At 41.0% G+C, this 16,726-nt stretch overlaps 1 protein-coding gene across 8 annotated transcripts in view; it reads left to right on the top strand.

Moving 5' to 3' along the window:
• Nucleotides 1-16,726, top strand: part of MYBPC1 (myosin binding protein C1) — an 81,069-nt gene that overhangs the window by 28,411 nt on the left and 35,932 nt on the right. For all 8 annotated transcript variants that reach the window (XM_056847435.1, XM_056847431.1, XM_056847433.1 and 5 more), the window contains 9 exons: nt 873-978; nt 2,436-2,602; nt 3,518-3,680; nt 4,955-5,061; nt 7,300-7,433; nt 9,515-9,674; nt 11,069-11,173; nt 11,573-11,761; nt 13,666-13,800. In XM_056847435.1, coding sequence (XP_056703413.1) covers nt 873-978; nt 2,436-2,602; nt 3,518-3,680; nt 4,955-5,061; nt 7,300-7,433; nt 9,515-9,674; nt 11,069-11,173; nt 11,573-11,761; nt 13,666-13,800 — 1,266 coding nt within the window. The remainder of the gene's footprint in view (nt 1-872; nt 979-2,435; nt 2,603-3,517; nt 3,681-4,954; nt 5,062-7,299; nt 7,434-9,514; nt 9,675-11,068; nt 11,174-11,572; nt 11,762-13,665; nt 13,801-16,726) is intronic.

The following is a 16,726-nucleotide window of genomic DNA, read 5'->3' as shown; positions in this document are numbered from 1 at the left end:
AGAACCAGGAGCCAGAGAGATGTTGTGGTTAAGAGCGGTGGACTCTAATCTGGAGAACTGGGTTCACTTCCACACTCAAATACTATGCTTTATTGAGAGACTTATACTAACCAGTATTACAACAAAAACCTATTATACCAGATGTTTGAGTAATTGGGAATAGAATTTACAACATATACACATGCCTGGTTGGGTTTGAACTGTTTGTATTTGTATTTGTATTCATTAATGTATTTCTGTAAATGTGTGCAGGTTTAACAAAGGGTTTTTATTTACCACTGATGAAGGCCCCATAGGCCGAAACATGTTTGGTATGTGGTTATAGTTATCAACCTCAGGAAATGCCATTGTGCTATTTTAATGCTTTTAAATAATTTTAACTTTTATATAGCTCTTCTAATAAATTATACTTTCAGTATTTATACATAGACTTATATATATTTTCTTTTCACCCAACCTTGGGTACCCAACTTTCCACCACAGAACCAGGAGATGGCAATAATAGGTGCTAATGTAAATTGAAACAAAAGGGAATGGGAAAAAATTAAGGTACCCCTGCTCTCCTGCCCTATCTACATGGTGTCCTTCTGCTCATCTAGTGATCTGAGATTGTCAGCACAATTTCAGAGTCTTGGATGCTGTGACTCATCCTAGACTAATTTCTACTCAATTCTGTCTTCTTCTTTGCCCATTCAATGGACTGTAGGAGTGCCAGAATGCCGAGATAACTTTATGCTTCCAGTTATTATTGTGTGGGAACATTGTCTTACTGATTCTAAGTAAGATTCTGGCTTAAGATATCATTAGACATTAAGATTAAACCAGATTTTTTTTCTTATTCTTTATATAATTACGATGTCCTCTTATTTTAGAGCCTCCAGTGATGGTGACAAAAGGTCTGGAAGATACCAATGGCTATATTGGAGATAAAGTAGAATTGTCAGTTGAAGTTTCTGAAGATGATGCAAATGTGAAATGGTATGTCATTTACCTCCTTTCAAAATAAATTTTTTGGCCCTGGTCCATCAAAGGTTAGATGTAACTACATCCCACTCAAACCAGTGGAACAACTGGAAAAGAAAGACAAAGTGATAGTAATCGGAAAGTAATATTAATATGAAGTATTACTAATTGATATTACCAAAATTGGGAGTAGACATTTAATAAAGAAATGAACATTCCAGTTAAAATTATCAAAAGATAATTGTTTTATTTTTTAAAAGTGTTCTCATTTAGTTTATATGTAAATGGGGATTCTAATGTCCCAAAGCTTTCAACTCAATATGAATCCTTGGGATACTTATGTTATAAAAATGACATATGCTTTATTTTTATTACAATGGTTGGTTAGGGGCTGTGGCTTAGTGGCAAAGGATCCGCTTGGCATGCGGAAGGTCTCAGGTTCAATCCCTGACATCTCCAGTTAAAAAGGACCAGGCAGTAGGTCATATGAAAGACGGCGGCTTGAGACCTTGGAGAGCTGCTGCCAGTCAAGTAGATAATAATGACCTTGATGGACCAATGGCCTGATTTGGTAGAAGGCAGCTACATGTGTTGTTTTATCATTATATTTACTACATAAGTAATGAGATGTCATTATATTCTATTGTTGCACATTTATTCTTATAGTTTTTAATGTTTTTGTTTTAGATGTCATATTTTTGCCATTATTTTTTATCATTCTGGAAAAATCAGTAAAAATGCTATCAAAAAACTATGCTGGCCAATGGCCGTAACAATAAATGGTAATGTTATCAAAAAACACATTGGATTGGATCCTATGAACCATCAGTGCAAAGACTTTGTAGACTTTGTAAACAAAGACACCTGGAATGAAATGACTCATTCGCATTGTGGGGATTTGTTATATGGTAACTACTTATAGGAGAGGATCTAGACCCAGAGATACCATTTGAGGCATTGCAGAGAGAAAAAATGTGATGTGGCAATTCTTGTTCCTTACAGATATCTCGTGGGATTTAGATATGAGACTAGTAGCAACAAGATTTTTGGCGTATAACTGTGAAATCTCCCTTTGTCAGTATCTGATGAAGGAAGCTTTATAACCTGAAAATCTTGTTGGTCTCTAAGGTGCTACTGGACTCGAATCTAGCTGTTCTACTGCAGACCAACATGGGCTATCCTTTCAAACTATCTTGTGGAATTTGTGATCACACAAGTTAATCTGAGGAAAAGACAAAACTGAATTCTCCCAAATGTAAAAATTAGAAAAATATTGTGGCAGCAATAATGTGCATTCTTATGGCAAGAACCTTCCTTATTGTAAGGTTTTTCAGAAGTTTTACTTCATGACTAACAATATATTACATATTTTCAGTCCATAAACACCTTTTTCCAGTCTGGGAAGGTTTTAAGTCTTGGCCTTAGCAATGGCACCATCAAGACGATGACCTTTTTTCATTTCCCTTGATCAGGTTTAAAAATGGTGTAGAGCTGCCTCTTGATAGCAAATCTCGATACAAAGTGAAGGTTGAAGGTAAAAAACACACCCTGATCATCAATGAAGCGACCAAAGGTGACAATGCCACTTATTCAGTGATGACAACTGGAGGCACATCAGCTGCTAAGTTAAAAGTTGACTGTGAGTGAAGAATGCCTTTTCAGTTTATTTATTTTAATATGTATATTTTGCTCTCGGCACCCCCTCCCCTGAAGAGACCCAGAGCAACTTATAACAGTAGAGGAGATACATAATATAAGTAAGCTAATAAACAAAGAAAACAACAAACTACATTCCAGTCTTGGGCTGGTACGGGATCCAGTGGCTAGTTCATTTGAAGACAAAAACTGCAGGCCCCTGGCTAAGAGCCAAAGGTCCAAGAGCCCTTTGGTTCATACCCAAGGATTTGTGCTTGTCGCCTCACCCTTATACCTGCAGGAAGGAGACAAAAAAACACACCTGAGTGCTGCTAGCAAGATGTTCCTCAGCAATATTTCCCCTTCCTTACTTATGACTGTATAAGAAAACATACATACAAACATAATATAATCACTGAGACTCCTTGATTTACTTAAAATATGTATGTACACAACACAATCACTAATGCCACTTTATTCTCCCTAAGCCCCTACTGGGAAATGCGAACAATATATTAGTTTTCTGGGATTACACACTATGAACAATATGTTTCCAAGTTACCACTTTTGCCCTGCTTGGAATCAGTAGATAATTATATTATGGCTAATATTAACTACTTTTAGTGAAAAGCTCTGTAGGATGCACACCAGAATTTCAGGTGTATGAAGTTCCCTCCTTCTAGTTACTGCAGGAGTTAAAGGGCTCCATGTTCTTTGTAATTGAGTAACTGCATGGAAGTGGCTCAGACATTGTGATGAAATGGGAAGGTTGGTGTAGGAGCAGCTGTGTGGATGGATGCAGTAGCCTTCTATGCTCCAAACTTGCAAAGACACTCCTGTGCAAAATGGCGGACATGAGCAACTCACAATGAAAATCATAAACCACTGCTGTAATTGCCTTCATTTCTCTTTTCCGAAGTGAGACCACTGAAGATAATGCAGCCATTGGAAGACCAGACAGTAAGGCTTGGCAAAGAACTCTCTCTGAAATGTGAGATTTCTGAGAATGTAGAAGGAAAGTGGTACAAGAATGGACAGCTTCTCCAACCAAGCGACCGTATCAAGATGTATCACAAAGGAAGGTAGGCACACAAGCTCAAAGAGAGGCAATGTGGTGTAGTGGTTAAGAGTGGCAGACTCTAATCTGGAGAACCGGGTTTGATCCCCCACTCCTGCACATGAAGCGTGAAATGCATTGGGTGAATGTACCACCAAAACCACATGGACGCTAGGGATTGGAAAAAAGCCACTCCAATGAAAGGAATATGGATCAGGAGTGGGGAAGAAGGTGGCTTAACTCTTTGTTTTTATGCCATAGTGGTTGGACTAGGACTCAGGAAACTGGGGTTGAAATCCCTGCTTGCCATAGAACTGACTGGGTGGATTTGGGCCAGTCCTTCTTTCTCAGCCTAAGCTACCTCACAAAGTTGTTTTGAGGGTGATAGAGGAGGGGAGAGTCATGTATGTTGCCTTGAGATCCATGGAGGAAGGACAAGATAAAGTAATATCAGTTTCAGCTGGGGAAAATACAAGACTTGCTCATTCTTGGGAATATGAGAGAGGAGGAAAAGTTAAGCATTCTCCTCCATCCCTATCAGTTCTCTTCTGGAAATGTCATCAGCCTCTGCATTCGCATCATGTAGCTTTGGGAACTCCATGCTTTCCTTTATTACAACTAGTTTGGCTTTTCACGATGGGAGGAGGAAGACATTTCCAAGTAAACATGGAAGGCAGTGGCAAACCCCCTCTGTAAGTCTTGTGCCTTGAAAATCCTATTGGGTTGCCATAAATCAGCTGTGAATTGATGGCACTTTACACACACAAACTTACAAACAAGGAAGATGTATGACTGTTACTATCTTGTGATAAGAAGTCTCTGAAAAAACGAACATGTAAACTTAAAATCAAGTCTATTAACTGGTTGCAAAATGTTGCTTCAGAATGCATTCCTGAGCAACCCTCATAGGGTTGCACGGGAGATACGCCAGCAAAAAGCTGGTGTATCTCTGCAAAAAAAGGGGGGCGTTCCTGAGCCGAAACAGCTCAGGAGGCCAACTATCATCGGCCCCGCCCCCCCTGCCGGCACTGGAACGCCCCGGGAATAACTCCCGACGTGCCGGAACGCCTCCCGGCTCACCGCCTCGGCCTGTGTCGGCGGCCAGAGGCCGGCGGGAGGCTGCAGTGGCATCTGAGCCCAGCACTGCCACAGTGGTGGCCGGGGACTGGCAGCCAGGCCTGCACGCCAGCGCTGGGGCCACTCATGCCTGTGTGTGCCTCAGGAATGAGCTGTCAGTCTCATAGCTGCAATAAGTCTAGCACCTGTTTCCTTTAATTTTTCTTTCTTGATTTTGGACAGAATCCACCGGCTAATTATTGATAGTTCACTTGTTGATGACGATGGTGAATATATGTTTGTTCCAGAAGCTTATAATGTCAACATCCCCTGCAAAGTGCATATTATAGGTAACTTCCAGGTGCCTTTTTTTTGTGGTGAGCTGTGTACTATTTAATTGATTCAGAAGCAGAGTTGCCAGGCCTGGCAACCAGCAAGAAACCAGGGGCCAGGGACATGGGAGGAGCAACCACGGGTGATGGAGTGCCATCACTTTTGCGAAAACCCAGAAGTGACATTATACTTCTCTAGGTTTTCCCCAGAAATGATGGCAGCTCTCTCTTGGAATTGCTGAAAGCTCTATCGTTTTACCTTCAAACTTCAAACAGCCAAGCACACAGCACAGTAAGATGGTGGGAGAAGGATTTACCTCCCATCACCTACATGCTCCACTTTTATGTGTCTTCATCAGTTTACCCATGAGTAGGCATATTTATGCATAATCAGGTTCCTCTTGGGTTGCCAACCAAGTAGTAGCTGGAGAGCTCCTGCTATTACAACTGATCTCCAGCCAACAGAGATCAGTTCACCTGGAGAAAATGGACATTTTGGCAATTAGACTTTATGGCATTGAAGTCCCTCCCCTCCCCAAACCCCACCCTCCTCAGGCTCCGCTGCAAAAACCTCCCGCTGGTGGTGAAGAGAGACCTGGCAACCATAGGTTCCTCCCTAATAATGGTTACTAGCCTGGAATTCCTCCAGACTCTATAGTAAAATCATAGAATGTAAGGGACTTCCTAGAGCACCATGATGTCACTTCTGGGTGAAACCTGGAAGTGACATTGGATCACCAATCAATCTCCTTTTTTTCTCACCACTCATTCAAGCAGCGGCAGGGGACAGGAGGTGACAGTGGGAGATCCCCATGCTATCTCAGGTAAACTGGCAGTCGTATGTCCCTTCCCCAAACTCTGCAGGTACCACCCCCAAATTAATAAGGAGTTTCCCCAACTGGAGTTGGCAGCCCTACTCCCCAATTGCTTTTAGATGAGCACTGCAGAGAGATCTGATTTTTGTCTTGCCTTAACCTGTATGTGTGTATTTATTTAGCTGGTGTGGAAGCTTTGGTCTCTGCTCTGCAATGCAAGCAGGCTGCCTATTGCGAAGGAGGGGAGAATGTAGCTGCTATGAACTGACTCACAGATGGGCCTGGGAGGTCTATTGCTGTAACAAACTAAGACTCATCTGAGGAAAATTAAAAAGAACATCTGGGAGAGCCAAATACAATAACTGGCTAGGTGAATTGGCTTTGAATTTGTAGCAACATGTCACAACAAGGGAAAGTAATGCTTGTTGAATTTGTGATGTGTCTAGAGTATTTCTGAGGATAGCATGTAAAAAAACCAAAGGCCTTATGGATGTTGGTTCTCGTAGGTTATCCGGGCTGGTCTTGGTATTTTCTTTCCTGACGTTTCGCCAGCAGCTGTGGCAGGCATCTTCAGAGGAGTAACACTGAAGGACAATCCTTCAGTGTTACTCATCTGAAGATGCCTGCCACAGTGTTACTCATCTGAAGATGCCTGCCACAGCTGCTGGCGAAATGTCAGGAAAGAAAATACCAAGACCACGGTCACACAGCCCGGATAACCTACAAGAACCAACATCCATAAGGCCTTTGGTTTTTTTACATGCTATCCTCAGAAATACTCTAGACACATCACAAATTCAACAAGCATTACTTTCCCTTGTTGTGACATGTTGCTACAAATTCAAAGCCAATTCACCTAGCCAGTTATTGTATTTGGCTCTCCCAGATGTTCTTTTTAATTTTTTTTTATTTTTCTCAGATGAGTATTAGTTTGTTACAGCAATAGACCTCCAGGACCACGGTCACACAGCCCGGATAACCTACAAGAACCAATGAACTCTGAAAGCCTTCGACAATGCCTTATGGATGGCTCGCCAAATAACATTTGGAGAAGTAAATAGATGGAACTGATTTTTTTTAAAGGCCAAGGGATATGTGCACTAACTTAGGAGGTTTTCATACAAGGTTTTCTATATTAGAGTAGTTTGTGTTGTGTATGTGCAAATTAGTGCACTTCAAAAATGTTCCTCTCATCGCAATGGGTAGCCGTGTTAATCTGTCACTAGCAGTAGAAAAGAGCAAGAGTCCCGTAGCACCTTAAAGACTAACAAAATTTCTGGCAGGGTATGAGCTTTCAGGGTATCTGAAAGCTGTGGCTCACAAATGCTCATACCCTGCCAGAAATTTTGTTAGTCTTTAAGGTGCTACGGGACTCTTGCTCTCTTCTACCTCTCATCACAGAAATTCCTAGCATGAATTCCTTGGTGTCTTAATTTTACAGATCCTCCTAAAATCCACCTTGATGGGCTTGGTGACAATAATACTGTGACAGTGGTAGCAGGAACCAAGTTACGGCTTGAGATCCCCATCTCTGGAGAGCCTACTCCAAAGGTCATGTGGAGCAGAGGTGACAAGGTACAACTGGAATTTAGTCTAGGGTGAAGTTGGAGGCTGGTTTGAATGATGTATAGCTCTATGTGCAGTAGAGAGCAGTGAGGAGGAGTAGACCTGTGGCTTGAGGGTAGAGCATTTGCTTCGCATGCAGAATGTCCCAGGTTCTGTCCTCCTGGTGTCTCCAGTTAAAAAAGGGTCAGGTAGCAGGTGATGGGGAAGACTTTTACTTGAGGCCCTGGAGAGCTTACGCCACTGAGAAGAAACAATACTGATCTTGACAAACTAGTGGTCTGATTCAGTATAAGACACTTTCATGACAGCACCTTAGCTCTGATGCTAGAGGGCATCCATGATGTAGTGGTATAACATTGATTTGGTGAAATTCTATATGCGTAGGCTCCATGTGCCTCCATATTCTCACCCCCTCTCTCCGTGGAAGAAACCTTCTCCAGCAGAAGACCAGTATGGCCCAATTGTCGGCCAGAAAATGATCAGCTACAGGGAGTTTACACCTTTTTTACTCAATGAGTAATTAAATTGTGGAAATCACTGCCTGTGGAGATAGTGATGGCCATGGGCATTGATGGCTTTAGAAGGGGGTTAGACAGATTCGTGGAGGAAAGCCCCATCAATGGCTACTAGCCATGGTGAGTAAAGGGAACCACCATAATCAGAGGCAGTAAACCTCTGAAATCCAGTGCTAGGAGACAAAATCAAAGGAGGGCCTTGGCCTCTGTCTCCTGTTTGTTGGCTCTCTAGGTCAACTCATTGGCTACTGTGTGAAACAGGGTGCTAGACTAGATGGACCACTGGTCTGATCCAGCAGTGTAGAAAGCAGGCTTGCTTCCTACATGCCCTCCTCTGATCCCCACTGCTTATAAGACCATGTATTATCTAAACTATCCTTGGAGAATTAACGAGGGATTAATGATTTCTCAGTTTCTAGCTATAGAACCCCCATGTCCTGGAAGAGAAGGTTGTCCCTTTCCTGACTAAAAATGCTGGCCCTAAACCAGAAGCTACCTGACCCACCATTCCTTCTCATATTGCTATGGGATGTTAAGAAGATGAGAGGATGGAACACTTCGTGCCCACACATCTTATATTGAAAGGGATGAATTCCCTTTCCCTCTCCCAGGCACACCCATGGGTACCATCCTAGCTATAATGATGTTCCATATGAGGCAAGTCCATTCCAGTATGCTGCTGGCCTGTTACAAGCCTATGGTCATGGTTTACTACACAGTTACTGGCAAATTTGGATACCAGCCATATGTATAGAAGAGAAAGGGAATAGTAAAGTTGTGACAAAAGAGGAATGGTTAAAAAGGGGCAATGCATGATTAAAAGGTGGAGTGGGGTGTTAAGAAAGTTATAAAATATGGATGGCCTCATGGTTGCATTGAGATACTTGTGTTCCATGGCGACTGATTCATTCTAGTGTCAGCCTCCCATACTGCTTCCAAGTGCTGTGGATTCATTAATGCATTTCTAAAGCTGTTAGTTTATGCTGTGAATGCCAGGGAAGATGTTTCATGTATATACATCTCCTTTTAATGGATACAGTCTGAACTGAGGAAGCTAGACAAAACGACAGAATCGTTTCAGCTTGTAGCCTTCAGCTTGTAGCCTTCGTTTTCAAATCCATCTTCAATCAGTGTTGTTTCTACCAGTGTTTTATCACAAACGTTAGACTTGAAATAGACTTGCTTATATATATGAAGAGCTTATGGAGTATTCGATGTGGTTTTGAATGGCTTCTGTATTGTTATCCTTAGTAGTATGTTTGTAGAGTTGTGTATGAACATTTTGGGATTGCATTATATAATCATAAAACTAGGCAAATACCATCAGTCAGGACATGACAGTACTGGACAAGGACAATTATTATGCTCCCTCCTAACCATTTGATTTTTCCTGCAGCAGCTCATAGAACTGGGCCCTACTTATGCTATTCACAGGACCTTTTAATGCGTGTTGCTCAAATTGTTGTAGGCCAATGTAAGCATTCTACTGTTTCTCATATGCCAGTTTGCTGGTTTTCAATCCCCTGTGTGCAACTTATTTCCCCCTCCCCTTTTCCTCTTCACAATGAATGATAGTGGCTCATGGATCCTGCAAGCCGAATACGAGCAGAAAATTATCCAGACAGCAGTTGCTTGGTGATTGATTCCGCAGAGAGGGACGACTCAGGCAACTACAGAATAATGCTAAAGAATGAGGCTGGAGAAGACACAGCCCACATCACTATCAAAGTGGTTGGTAAGTCATTTCAGTGCAGAGGCTTTTGTGTCAAGATGCCATAATTAGCTTCAAAATTTATAATTCTGTGGACATAGTATAGCTCTTAACCTTACAATTCCCGATTAAGGATGAGCTGCGGTGTTTTCTCCAAGACAATCAGATAAACCATTTCATATTTGATTGGGGATTAAAACCTGGGCTTTCTGTTCTTCAGTCCAGCAGTCTATCTATTGCACCAGTGGTCTTCAACCCATGGGTCAGGACCCTTCAACCCATGGATTATGGAGCTCCACCTGATGGGTTATAAACCTTGACAAAGTTGTGATTTTTTGATGCTTAGTGCACATGCTTAAGATAAGGGTGCCACACCTGCCTTTGTTTGCATACACACTCTGAGGAACAGCAGGATAGGGAAAGGAGATCATTCAGTGGTGGGGAGGGGATCCCTCTATGGCTCTGACCCCTAACTTCTTCCTCACTAGGGTATACCTCTGGTGCTCAGTTTGTGTTTCCTGCCCCTGTCTCTCTTGGTCTGCTGTATATGGTACTGGACTTGACCCAGTGAGATCATAATTGTCTATTTCCAAGTGACATTAGCCAGTGTGATTGGATTAGGTGTGATATGCAGAGGGGTAGTAGGCATGGAGAAATCAGCATTGGTAATGAGACAGGAATCTCAGGTCTCCATTCAGTCCAGGAGAACTGGACTGAGCTTCATTGTCATGAGCTTCATTGTTAGAGAGACTGCTGAATTACAGCTAATAAGGAAGTTTAAGACAATTCATTCTCCTGGACTGAATAGAGATCTGGGATTCCTGTCTCATTACCAATGCTGATTACTCCATGCCTACTACCCCTCTGCATATCACACCTAATCCAGTCATGCCTGCTAATGTCATTTACTTGCTATTGATATTTACATGCTATTGCCATTGGGTGTGTGAATTCATTCTTCTGTACTTAAGGACAGATGGACTCTAGCTGTATCTGAAGAAGTGAGCTGTGACTCACAAAAGCTCATACCCTGCCAGAAATTTTGTTTTCCTGCAAGTAGAATCTCTCTTTATTTTTTTGTTTGATTAATTCTCTTTAGGATGTCCCAAGCTGCTCTCATTGAACATATAATCAGAGAGTATTGTTTGCATCTTAACTATTAGCAGGAAATGATGGTAGAAAACTTGTCAATTGGGAGCCATCTGAAATATGTCATACCTTTCTGCTTCTTGGAGACTTGCCACCGAATGAGAGCCTTCTTATTAGACATAGCAGAGACAGCTACAAAATCTGTGTCTAAAATTTTTATAGTTTTGTTCCAGCATATTCATAAATAATGTCCTGTTTGCAGTACAACAATGTCAGCAATTTTGGAACAAAAAAGATGTAACAAATATCAATTCTTTTGATTGCCACAGATATTCCTGATCCTCCAGCGGCACCAAATGTGATTGATGTAGGAGAAGACTGGTGCATTATGACTTGGGAACCACCAGTGTATGATGGTGGATCTCCCATTTTAGGTAAGCAAGTGTACCATCTCTTTTGGTGTTTCAGTTTTGGGTTGAATCTATTTTTAAGGTTAGTGGGACCTTCTGAACTGAAACCCTCCTGGAAGATATTCAGCCCCATCCCGAAACCTTCTCAGAACCAACAAAGCACACTTGCATTTCAGCATTTTATTTCATATGTGTTAGTCTGGCTGTAGGCCATAATCAACAATCCTGTATCTCCTCTTCACTTTCCCCCAGTAATATGTAAAGAAAACATGTGGCACACACATCATCATGATCTGGATTTCTATGCCCAAACACTGTTTTATCAGCTGTCACCCACAGAAGCAGTAAAACTGAGGGTTATATTTGCCCATTTTATAGAAATGCTGGACCATTAACTCATATTTCTGCTTATATACTGTTTAGGATATTACATTGAACGGAAAAAGAAACAGAGCTCCAGGTGGATGAGGCTGAACTTTGATCTTATTAAAGAAACGACTTTTGAGCCAAAGAAGATGATTGAAGGAGTTGCCTACGAGGTCCGGGTGTTTGCAGTCAATGCCATCGGCACTTCCAAACCAAGCATGCCCTCAAAGCCCTTTGTGCCACTGGGTGAGTAGTCACATTTTTGGATAATCAGACTATTCATAAAGTGTGTTTGTTTTGACAGAGTGTGATATAGCATATAGCCATGATGACACAACACACACCTTTACTGGCATATAAAAAGGAAGAGCATACATTAAAATAAATCTGAGTACAAATAAATAAAACTGGACAAAACCATCCCAAATCAGCCATTAAGGAAAGCTACACACCATTCACGATATCTGATTGCTGACTGTAAGAACCTTGCAACTGATCCAATTATTTTTGGGTTTTGTGTGGTCATAAGATAGGATGTCCTGATTCCCTCAGAAAGCCATTCCCTGTTTACAAACAGCCGGTCAATGCACTGGGATCGGCTACAAGCATAAAAAGAACAATTAAAAAGGACATGCACAAGTGATTCAATTTCACCATTCCCGCAAGGGCAAACTCTATCTGCAAATGGGATTTTATGAAATCTTCCATATAACAAGGCGGAGGGTAGTGCATTTAGCCTGGCAAGCATATATGCTCTATGCTATTGCAGTGCAGTTAGACAAGTAAACTATAGTGATATAGCCATGAGAATTTGATGCCTTGTGGAAGAGACATTCATAGACCTATAGTCAGAGAAGGAAGAAAGGACTCCTATACATTTTTCCATTGAAGACATTAAAGATCCAGAGAAATAAGATGATGGGGATATATGCCATTTCTACTATATGCCTAGCTCCTTTCCTACACTCTGGACATGTGTAGCTGATACCAAGAGGAAGTTGTTTATACCTGTGTATTCTGCTAACATAAAAATCACCCTCTCCTACTGATGGTAACACTGAAGTGTTTCATTAGTAAGTATTGTTGAGTGGAATAAAGGAATTTCATACATGTGCCCATATTTTGTAGGCTACCACATCCTACATACTGTTCAATAGTGCTCCATTTCTGAGTCTCTTCGTTTAAAAGTTGGTTGAACTTGTACAAACGTTCCTATTTTGTCCCTCATATTTATTTAGATGGACATATTGCAATATTTCTTATCCTGCTACTGTTTCCTCTTCATTATCAGAGCTTTGTTATTTTTAAAGATGGTATTTTTAAAATCCAGTTTTGCATGCCTTGTTTCTGATGTACGGGCACATTAACCCATGATGCTTACTTAAATGCTTCTTCACACATTACAGAATACAATCAATAAACCTTTAATGGCATATCCAATATTACAAAGAGGAAAAAACAGTATAAATACAACTATCAGCTAATTCCTTAATTCCTGTGTGTGCAATACTGGATTAGGATCAGGATTGCAGTGTACATGAAGAAGGAGCTTCAAGCCCCTTGCACCATTTCCCAAGATTGAACACCTGTGGGGAGGGGCGTTATTGAAATACCTGAGGGGGTACAGGTAAGAAATGGGCTGAAGTGGTACCTCCCATCTTCTCCTTTGAACCTGCCAAGGGAGCCTGCCAAGCGAGACAGTACAATAGTGGTAAGAAATTAAAGCTGCTTTCACTCCTGCTCCTGGGTAAGGAATTCCAAAGCTTTGGAGCCATAGCTTAAAAAGTCCTCTTTGCTGTGCTCTCCAGACATTTAAAGCAAACAGACGGAGAAGGTCAACACTGCTTGATTTCATGTGACAGGCAGGTTTCATATTGGTAAAGCTGGTCCCCTCAAAGCTATTCAGGGCTCGAAAGGTCCACATCAGCACTTAGAATAGGGCCCAAATTTTTTAATCTCACCCAAACAACATCTCACAATCCAAGCAGAAGAAAAACAACCACACAAATTAAACCAAATGCACAAACACCAGCACCTGAACAGTGAGAGAGACCGACGGAAACAAAATGTCAGTGGCTTCCAAAGATGGACAGTGATGCATCCTAAGGTTGTGTTGCTAACTCAAATGCTTCCTTTCATTGCCTTTTCAGCTGTCACCAGTCCGCCTACCTGCCTGGCAGTTGATTCTGTAACTGATACTACAGTTACCATGAAGTGGCGGCCACCAGACCAAATCGGAGCTGCAGGTTTAGATGGCTATGTTATAGAGTATTGCTTCGAAGGAAGTAAGTGGCAACTGTGTTATGCTTCAGTTAGGTGAGAGAAGTCCTACCTTTTCTTTCTGAGGGATGTTTCCATGAAGCAAGTATGTGATGTGAGGATTCTGTCAAGTATTTGGTTCTATCCCGCTTGCCTTGCTTCTAGATTGTTGGTCCTGCTGTTAATAAAATGATTGGTGTTATATTTTCAGCTGACATTTCTGTCCAATGTCATATAAACCCTGGGGGATGTTTATTCCATTGATAAGATAGTATCATCTTTGCATTCAGTGGCAACCTGGACATCTCTGCTTTAGGGAGGACGGGAAACTGGTGGGGGTGGGGGGAATCAGAAGTATTTATCTTCTTAAATGAGCAAATGCAGAAATATGAAAACCCATATAGCCACTATTATTCACATAATCATTTCTCATGTGGCAAAGTCACATTGACTTTTGGTGTGGTATGGCCTTTACATGTTGGTATCAAACTGATCTTGTGAATGCTTGATACATATCTAGATACCAGCTTATCTGGTCTTGTGAATGTTTGATGCATGCCAGATTGTGATTTATCTAGCTTGAAGATTCCCCAGAATGTTTCTAAAGTTGTAATCTGTACAATGACACATTCACCGGTTCAAATTAACAGGCTAAAATCAATTCATATGTTTCCTTCATCAGGTTAAAAAATGGTTATGTGAATTGTTCCTAAGACAAACTGCACCAGTACATGGAAAATCTATATCACACAAGAATAATCTTTTACTTTTTTTTTAAACAACAGTTCAGTATACAGGCCAAGGTACAATGTGTGATACTCAAATGCTTAACACTCAAATATGCAGCTAAATGTATGGGTAACAAATTACCTGATAATTAGTGACAAGAAATAAAAGCCCGTGTAATCATATTCAAGTATAGTTTGTCACAAGGTTTTCCCATATAGGGTTAAATGGATGAGGAGGTCTCTTCAATATCCGGCTAATGGGGATCGTGCTGATCAAGTAGAGTATAAACTACAAAATGCAGATTTAGAACTTCGGGATCCCCAGCGTTTTTGCTCATTTGTATGAGATTACCTGTGGAACAGACTGTATATAGGTGAAAAGTAAAGGCTAAGATTCAATCTGAGATGAAAGCTGGGTAAGGCATAGCTGTCTCCCCAAGGTCAGCTCCATCAAAACAAAATTTGCAGAAATGTTCACCTCATCTCATTTTTATAGGCTGGAGGGCAAGCTGAGGACAGCTGCTTTGTTATACTGCCAGACTGAACAAAGTTTTACTCAGCCCATATCTAATTGCTTGTGGATTGGACCTCTCCCATGTTGTCTGCTCTGCAGTGGGTGAGGGAATCAGCAAAAATCCCCACCTCACCAAATATGGAAATACACCAGAGGCTGCAAGCCTCTGTAGAAGATTTTTGTAAAGTGGGACTATTTAAGAGATTCTTTTTTACAAAGAGATTTTCTTTTCTTTTTTAAATGAAACTGGACAAATTAACAAAATTTCAATAAGCTTCTTAGATATTTTAATAAAAGTGCCTCCTATGTTGAAAAGCTGTTGTCTGAAAAGCTGAATCTATCGTCCTGTTTAAGCTCTGCTCTTGACACAGCTGTCAGGGAAGTCACCTGGGGTCATGAACAACTTTTATCAAGGCTATAACTGGGACATAAGACTTGTGACTTGGTAAATAAAGACTGATTCACATGATCTTTTTTTAGATGGTAGTTGGGCATAGTAAACTGGTGGTGTAAATAGTTCAACAGTTATTGAGATGGTAACTCATTGCACCCTGAAAAACCTTTTAAATACAGCTTGTGGAAAGCATTCACAGGACCAGTGTGTAGGGTTGCCAAATCTGGGTTGGGAAATTCCTGGAGATTTGGGGGTGGAGCCTGGGGAGGGATCTCAGTGGGGTATGCCATAGACTCCACCCTCCAAAGCAGTCTTTTTCTCCAGGGGAACTGATCTCTGTAGTCTGGAGATTAGTTATAATTCTGAGAGATAGCCAGGTCCCACCTGGAGGCTGGCAACCCTACTAGTTTACCATATCAAGAAAAGCAATGTGGTGGTATCAACATATAGCCACTTTGTAATAACTGTCTTAATTAGCCACTGGTCAGATCTTAGGAAAAAGCTGCAGAAAAAAATTCTGTATAACCCACAAATACACTAAGCTGCACAGCAAATGGTCAATCTAGCATTAACAAGGAGAAGGACTGTCAAGAAATGTTTCGGGATTCGGAGGATCTAACTTCTGTGTGTTCCTGTTGAACAGAGCAAAACCTTTACTTTTTTCTTTCAGATAGGCTTAAAAGCATTAAGAAGATATCTCAAAATGACAGCTGTGTCTGCCATTTTGGTGTTACCCACCTCAGATAAAATACAAATGGCAATGTATTTTACGAACAATGTTGTGTGCATTCTGTATATTCTACATATGCTTTGCATATCTAGATATACAACCATATATACACAATTAATGCTACTTATGTATATATTGTAACATGGAACAAAATTTTCTAGAGAATACCAAAAAAAACAACCTCGTGCTGTTTATCACTGTATCTCTCGCTCTGCCTTCTTTCCTTTCTTTAGTCTTTCAATATGTGAATTTCTCTGTTCTTCATCTTTTTTTCCAGTATCTTTCCTTCAACTAATTTTTCTACAAAATTTAACTTTTCACCTGAATCGCCAGGTATTTTCTTTGACTGTCAATCTTCCAGCTGTCCCTTTTTTCAGTTCTTCTTTCTCTTCTGCTTACTTTATCTATCTATTTGTAATCATTCTCTCTTTCCCTTCTCTCTCTTTCTCTCTCTCTCATCTGTTGCCCTTGAATGGGATACTATTAGGGCTACTTTAATCATGAGCAATTTGAAGGGGTGGAAGAGAAAAGGTGGCCTTAAGAAGACAGATAACATGGCTCCCTTACAGTTAATTAACACGTTTCT

This window comes from Euleptes europaea, chromosome 3 (assembly GCF_029931775.1).
Source record: "Euleptes europaea isolate rEulEur1 chromosome 3, rEulEur1.hap1, whole genome shotgun sequence".
Taxonomy (NCBI): Eukaryota; Metazoa; Chordata; class Lepidosauria; order Squamata; family Sphaerodactylidae; genus Euleptes; species Euleptes europaea.
Note: the sequence above shows the minus strand (reverse complement) of the source record. Positions and strands in the feature narration are given on the sequence as shown.